Source organism: Gasterosteus aculeatus, chromosome 4 (assembly GCF_964276395.1).
Source record: "Gasterosteus aculeatus chromosome 4, fGasAcu3.hap1.1, whole genome shotgun sequence".
Classification (NCBI taxonomy): domain Eukaryota; kingdom Metazoa; phylum Chordata; class Actinopteri; order Perciformes; family Gasterosteidae; genus Gasterosteus; species Gasterosteus aculeatus.
In genome coordinates, this window is record NC_135691.1 from 32,674,318 (window position 1) to 32,681,941 (window position 7,624).

At 45.2% G+C, this 7,624-nt stretch overlaps 1 protein-coding gene across 1 annotated transcript; it reads right to left on the reverse strand.

Moving 5' to 3' along the window:
• Positions 1-605: 605 nt before the first annotated feature.
• chpt1 (choline phosphotransferase 1) lies at positions 606-7,375 on the reverse strand. The gene is made up of 8 exons (XM_040174125.2): positions 6,847-7,375; positions 5,228-5,375; positions 4,958-5,099; positions 4,760-4,844; positions 4,195-4,326; positions 3,940-4,098; positions 3,334-3,459; positions 606-2,299 (listed from the first exon to the last, which is right to left on the reverse strand). The coding sequence occupies exons 1-8, from the start codon at positions 7,084-7,086 to the stop codon at positions 2,183-2,185; spliced, it is 1,149 nt and encodes a 382-aa protein (XP_040030059.1). The 5' UTR covers positions 7,087-7,375; the 3' UTR covers positions 606-2,182.
• Positions 7,376-7,624: the final 249 nt, after the last annotated feature.

Below are 7,624 nucleotides of genomic sequence, written 5' to 3' on the forward strand. Positions count from 1 at the left end.
GCTTTTGAGCTAACGTTACATGCTGATGACGACAGCTTGTCCCTTCAGGCCTCCGTGCAAAGCCACTCCCCCCAAATTCATCAATAAACAACAAAATTCAACCTAATTAATTAAAACAACCCACATGGCTACTGCTCGTATACTCACGTTCATGAAGCTAGCGGCTCGTATAAGGCTCCGTTGTGGTATAATCGTTGCGCAAAGAGCGAACGATGGCGCCTAATAGGCAAATTGTATTCAATCAACGCGTCCTATCGCGGGATTTCAGAACGCGACTTCTGTTTGAGCGAGACTTTGATAACGTCGAGGCAGAGAAAGCTGATAGATTGTCGGACCCCAATCGTTTAGTTTTTCCAAATAAAAAAATATATGAAATATTTGTATACTTATCTAGTGATTAATTACATTTCAACCAAATGTCTTTCCAGTAGTTCTAGTACTTGATCAATTTGACAAATTGTCCCCTTTTAAATATTCAGACACAAACGCATGAGTAAATAGGGTCAAGTTGAAAAATAGTTTTCCCTTTGACTATTTATTTAAATGAGGATCTTTCAGATTGCCACCTGAAGTAAATGGTTCAGCGTGGACAATAACGCATCACATGAAAAATATTGTCTTTATTACAATCTTTTCCACTCATACAGTATCTGTTAGTAGAAAGGTGTTTTACTGTATTATTGAACAGTGCAACATGGTGGTAAAATGAAGGTTGTACACTTCAATGCATAGTTCCAAAGTCCATCGTAAATTTACTGAAATCATGTTTGGGACGAGCCCATCTTTTATAGTCCGTGATCCTGCAGCAGCAGAAACTGAGAGGACACTTTTTCAAATCAAATTCAAGAGTACCATTGTCTTTTATCCTTTTACCAGCACTACTATCCCTTTTGAACCAAAATAACCTGAAATATGAATAAACCAGGTTACACAACTCAATGAGATTTAATCAGATGAAATGACTGATAAACCAACATAGCTTCAAGAACCAAAATGGATCAGTCCCCCATACATAATATACATTTGTATAAGTGAAGAAACCTTACGTGTGAACAAGTCCAGTGGCATATTATTACTACTGTTGCATCTGGTTTGATACTTCAGTGAAAAAAAGGAAAATGTACAAAGCTGTCTTAAATATTCACAAGTCAAACCGTAATTACAACAAAAAATATTTAAGGCGTTTTCAGTTGAATTCTGTACAATCACATATAATTAGCTATTAGCCCTTCAGGGAGAAGAACAGAGAAAGCAGAACAAGTCGTGTGTTAATGCTTCATCAGTCGACGGCGCTCTAAAAGGCAAAGGGGGGTGGAGGGGGAGGTGGGGGGTGTATTTTATTTTTCCAGTATTGAAGGATGAGATGAGTAACTGGGAAGGACGATATTGATTGAAAGGGGTTTGTAGGAGACGCCTGATAGAAAACCTGTCGTTGTTTTCAGCACTAACACAGACTGTCGCCCCGACGCGATGACAACCTGCCAGTCCACACTGCAAAATTCATTGGAAATTATTTGAGGTTTTAGAGGTCATGTTTTTTTTTTTTTTTTACTTTTCATTTGGGTTTTTGAGCCCTGATTTTTGCCAGATTGAGTCACATTCATTTCAATGAATCAAAACAAATCAAGAAAGCTTTCAACAGCCGATGCATTTAGTTTGGGCATATATTAAAGAGATTCACCTTATTGCACTCATGATTCCGAAATATATGACAACCCCACATATTTAAATTTAAAGTAGATAATATCTTTAATATCGGCCCAAACTATAAAGTACCTGTTAGAAAAATATTTTGGTATTCGAGTTGAATAAGCAGGACGAAGATGTAAAACTCTGAACTGTATTTTTCTGAACACATGCGATGATTTCAAAATTAAAACTTGTCGGCTACAACAGCCGATGAGGAATTCAAGGGAAACTGGTTCCACGTCACTTCCAGTTTCAACAGATCCATGCTTTTCAAAACTTTTTTTTTTTTCCTTTTCCCTTTTTGGTTTGTAGTGATGTGAGTCGTTTATATGTTTCCTTCTTGTGGAGGAGGCAGTTTTTAATCAGAAGTGGTCACTTTGTCAAGGCTGCAGTGGCTCGGGGTCGAGGAGGCTCTCTCTTCCTCCTCGTCGTCTGCTTTCAGGAGCGGGGAGAGATCCGCGTCTCCCCCCGCCTCCTCCCGCCGGGCAGGCCGTCAGTCGCGGTGGAGCTGGCTCGGCGGCGTGATGCTAAAGACGCGGATGCGCAGGTGGGAGGCGATCTGGAGGCACACGCCGGTGCAGTAGCGCGTTAGATCCAGAAGGGAGAAGACCTGAATAAAGATGGAGAGGATCAAACGTCAAACGCTGCATTAATGGTCATTTGCTGCTGGTATGAAATACAGACAAACCTGTAAACTTCTTTTAAAAAGCTTTAAATAAAGTGCTTCATTCTTGCATGATCATCCACTTTAGTTTTTTGTTCAATGACTAAACGGGGAGGAGAAAAGTGGTATTTTTTCCATTAATCTATTTAATTGCAGTGCTAAATTGCTTTGTGCCGATGTAAGGGTTCCCAAACGGTCCTTTGAGGAATACTTATACTAAGTATTATTGAATTTGCTATTTTACCCCGTAGATATTTAGCCCTATCATAGAGATAAGGCACTGGTAGCAGTAAGAATGGTTCAAGGGTCCAGTGAGCCAGCAGGCTTTCCTGCCATGACTTGTGTTCTAATCAGCCAGTATAACTGGAAACACCAGTGTGGGTGTGTAGATCCTTTAGGGGCTCAAAAAAACAACAACTCAGTTGTTCTGTTCCAGGAATGTTAACGTATTTTCCTTCCGCCTTGTGCCCTCCTCTAGTTCTGCTTCCACGTATAAACCGTGCAAATCACACCTGATGTTGCAGCTGGTGAAATATAATACCAGATGTAGATCAATTATATATAAATACAAGAGGTGTCTTATACACAATTTAATCAAAAATTGCAGGAACTTCGTAACATGTTTAAGCTTAATGCATTTTGTGGGATTTGTGGTTGAAATGGCAATAAGACACTTCTTCGGGATAGAGCTGATCAAAAGAACGTTTGTCTCAAGTCATCTCACTGGTCTAATACATGAAATATAGCGGAATGACTCAAGTTCCCGATTAGACGGTTGATGTTTAAGCAAACGAGCCTGAGAACCTGTGTGTCTTGTTTCTAAAGCAAGTGCTAACCTGCACCGCCAGTTCCTACTTAATCCCTGGTTCAATTCAGCTGTCATCACAACGCATCACTCTAAATACAATTAGGCGTGCTAATATGCTATTTGGTGGTTTTCACTCGGTGTGTAATGTTGACAGCGTGCGTCAAACACTGACCATGGCGATCCACAGGACTATATGCTCATCGATGAAGCTGTTGAAGTACTGGTTGAGGAAGAGGAGGCCGGGGCCTACGAAGGCCGTGTCCGGGAGGTGCAACTCACTCTTGGTCATGTGTGCGACCTACACAGACAAACGAGACGGGGAAAGAGAAGCACTGACACACATGTACGTTCTGACCAAACACGAAACACGAGAAACAACTCAAAACAGGCGACGCCCCATGAATGCAACAGTGAGAGTCCATAACTCAATGAACTCTGTTAGTTGGCATTACGATTATTGACTTAGATAGTTCCAATTCTTGAGATAAACATTGCATCAAACCCAATATTCTGGTTAATTTGATATATGCTTGATACGTTTAAATTCTGTAATCGTCCCAGCACAGTATTCTGTTGTTGTCATTGCTATTCCTGCACTAGATTTAAATGGCTTCCGCACACAGTTACAAACCAAAACACTGCAAAGTAGCTGCTGAACAGCTCTCGCAACCAGAGCCGTTACCATAGCAACCGGAACAAAAGCGTCCGGTGATTTTAAACGGTTTGTTTAAAATGCGCACCGATTTAATTGAATTTAAATCAGACATGATGAACGTACCACCAGCTTGTTGGAGATCTTGGAGGTGACCAGGCCAAAGGCGAGCAGGTACAAACACGGGTGGAGCTCAAACAGCTGGCTGGACGACTTCTTGAAAATGATGAAGGCCAGGGTGAGGACGAGGCCGATGTGCAGACCGGGACTCAGCACACTGGTGTCCTAAACGGAGCCGGCGGGATTAAGCACGCGTCACAACAGAGGTACGGGAGACCCGGCGGATTGGTGTGCAGGGTGTGAATACGTTTGTGGACTTACAGCCACAGTGGAGCCGTTTTTGCCAACGCCTCCGTTCAAAATGACGTAAAAATAGTTGTAGCAGGAGTAGAGGGCCCCGCCGCTGATGCCGATGATGGGGAAGACGAACATCTGTATTCCGATGACGGGCAACTACGGAAAAAAGGGGAGGGGGAGATTAAGGCAAAAGGCACATCGCACTCTCCTCGCAGCGAGAGGGCCGGTGCTCATGTCGAAGCCGCAGGCGTGAGGAGCGGCGTGGGAGGGCGAAGCAAATAAGAAATGCGAGAGACATCATCAGCTTTTTGAGCCAGATCATGTCCGGTGGATGACCTGTTGCCATGGCGTTAGCTACAGATATTTACCTTCTCACACCTCTCATGTGCTGTTAAGTCAAGCCTCCAAAAGGCAGCAGAGTAAAAGCGAAACACAAATTCTATTCAAGGACTAGGATGACGACTACAAACTGATTCGAAATCTTAATTTGGTGTAAAAGGCGACAGAAGAAAAGGCTACACGAGGTGAAATGAAAGTGCTCCCGTGCGCGCGTCGGTATTCAAGCATCCGTTGGTGGCTTCTCGGTTACCGTTGCCTGCCAAAGGCTCACGCCTCCGAAAGCCGACATCAAATACATGATGGTGATGGCGATCTGCACCTCTGTGACGTCAATCCTGGGAAGAAGACGACAGGGAGGCTCGTGATCATCAAGGTGGCGGTGTCACAATTATACTACAGCATGGGTAATAATACGGTCATAAAATAACTCAACTAAAACGTGACTCACAGGCCGAAGCGCAGGGTCCCGGACACGTAGGTCTGCCAGTGGGCGCAGAAGAACATGAACATCCCGATGAAACCACAGAAGAACATCCAGTCCGGGTGTCTTCCTATGCCACACGAAATGCATGTTCCCACAGCAACGAAGACTGAAGGAAGAAAGAACAGACAAACTAATAATCCATTTCTGTGCCGTGATCCACTAACGCAGCGCGATTCTGCAAATAAAAGAAAAAACGGTGGCTTGGCTTTGGGTTGACTAGTGGACGCAAAGCACCTGTGGAGACGGCGTCGCAGCCGTGGTCAAAGAGCTCCCCCAGAGCCGAGCTGCTGTTGGTCCTCCTGGCCTGCTTCCCATCAATGGCGTCCAGAGACTGGTAGATGAACAGGCCCAGGGCGCTCATGATGAAGGCCCACGCCGGAGCCTGGGAGTGTGGAGGTGGGAGAGAGCGGATTTAGACAAGGAAAGGATCACGGCCTTGTCGTATATGTGAAGCAACACACGCAGGAAAACCAAGGCTAAATAATAAACTATTTGATAAATAGAAATAGTATGCGACTCATTTGATAACTGATTGCTTGAAGTTCTTTAAAAAAAAAAAAAGAAATCCCTAATCCTAGTCGCTTGTTATTCATATATTATATAAAGTGAACATTTTGTTGCACATCTTAATTTCAAAGATTGGAAACAAGACATTTGAAGGCATCACATACTGTCTTATAATGACAGTGTCTTATAAAATAGTCCTATTTAAATAAAAGTATGCAGTGTTTTGGCGCGGACTGGTGAGTGAATAGACTATCACGCTTAACTAACGCTACATATTTACCGGATGAGGCTACTTTTGAAGATCTATTAACTAAATTGACTTGGACAGCCGGCCACACGTCTGTGTGCGTGTGTGTGTGTTTCCGGAGGGATCAAGGGTCTAATGCCGTCTTGGCGGGGGCCGGTTATCTCAGAGGTAAACACTTAAGTTCTCTGACCGGTGATCACTGGTCCTTATGAATTTCTCGAATATGTTTGCTCTCAAAGATGTGTGACAGAAGAGCCTTGTGAGGGAGAGAAACCGCGTGCTGCACGGACTGTGGACTCGGTCGCAAGGTCGTCACGATTGGATCGGTCAAAGGTGTGAATCTGATATCACACCGGCAGTCCCGATTAGCGGGTGAACCCGGTGACAGAAGTGGACTGTGGGGTCAAAGGTCACAGCTCCGCTGCAGGGCCCGCGGGGACATTTGCCATCAGCTTAGTCATCTAAACATGTTTTGCTGTTGTGCTCAGTTACTGAACAGTCAGCCTGCTCGCTAGCTGAGGGAGAAAGAGAGACAAATATTCCTTAAAATGTGTCTTTACTCTGAGCACTGCCGCATCACGTGATTCGGGGCAGACGACCGCACACGAGGACACACACACACACGTCAAAGCTGACAACCACCGTGACGAGCACGTCACGTTAAATTTATTCCCTGATCCGGGGGACCGGTTAAAGAGTCCTCGCGGGATTTAGGATTCTTACACAATCATCTGGTGTCTCTTTCGGTTTAACGTTAAAACCGACAAACAAAAAATCAGGGCATGAAAACAGCAGGGCTGTTACCGTGGAGGGTGACAGACCCGCTCCACACGGTGGAGATATCATTAAAATACGAGACGCTGTGGGGTTGAAATACACGCCGAATTGCAGACCGCTGCACCGGGAGAAACCCCGGATCGTGTCCCGTGGGTCGCGTGGGGGGTCGCGCGCCCGGTCGCCACGTAACGGCGAATTGCGCAATTTCCCGAACGCCACCGCCAGGGAAGGAAACTCAACCGGGGCTCGTCCCCGCGCACAAACTTTGTGCTTCTCTTAAAATGTATTATTATTATTTGCGCCAAGGTCGACACGCACTCACCTCCTCCGTGGCCGTGGGACAATAATACATCAGCACCACCGTGGAGAAGATGTTGATCAGCAGTCCGACGATAGTCAGGGTGTTCGGCGCGACCCATGTCGGTATTTGCTCCACCAGCCAGTTCCAGTAGATTTGACACGGCGGCTCGAACAGGGATCGACCGGAGGCGCTGTACTTGTGCTCCTCCAGCCGCTTAAGTTGAGCGGGCGACAGCGACTCCGACCACAAGAAATGTGGCATTGTTGTTTTCTCTTTTTTTCTGCCTGGTCACCCCACTCGAAATTACCGAAAACAAACTTCCCGACGCTCGACGGGGGGTTAAGCTAGCGGCTCCGAAAGGGTGGTGGGTGTGGGGTTAGGGGGGGCTATCTTCTCTCGGTCGACTCCGGCAGATATCGCCTCATTTGGCATTTAGAGCTAGGTGACCAGAGGAGGCCATTTCCACGGCGGAACCATGAGACGCCGACGCTCCGTAAACGCTTCTGATCGGGTTGCGTCTCGACCGGAAGTGAGAAACCGGAAAGGAATCATTTGACAGTGCACCGGGAAGTTTAAATGAACAAATGCACCGTGGCAACTGCGAGGTTGTTTCTAAAAATATTTAGCGAGGCGAATGTGAACCATTGCTAGTTAGCACGTTTAAAAAAATAAATAATAATAATTACAATATCAAATATTCACATATCCACGTTTGAATTATAATTCATTCCACATGTGCAATTTAGCTGTTATTATTTATGCACGCAAATTCCGACGGAAGTTTGAATTCACACCACCG

Bases quoted from the DNA above. Each gene is read 5' to 3' on its own strand.
- chpt1 (XM_040174125.2), bottom strand. From the start codon at position 7,086: ATGCCACATTTCTTGTGGTCGGAGTCGCTGTCGCCCGCTCAACTTAAG. The intron at 5,100-5,227 runs GTGCTTTGCGTC...TTCTTCCTTCAG, and splicing joins CTGCGACGCCGTCTCCACAG to TCTTCGTTGCTGTGGGAACA. The intron at 4,099-4,194 runs GTAAGTCCACAA...GGCTCCGTTTAG, and splicing joins AAAACGGCTCCACTGTGGCT to GACACCAGTGTGCTGAGTCC.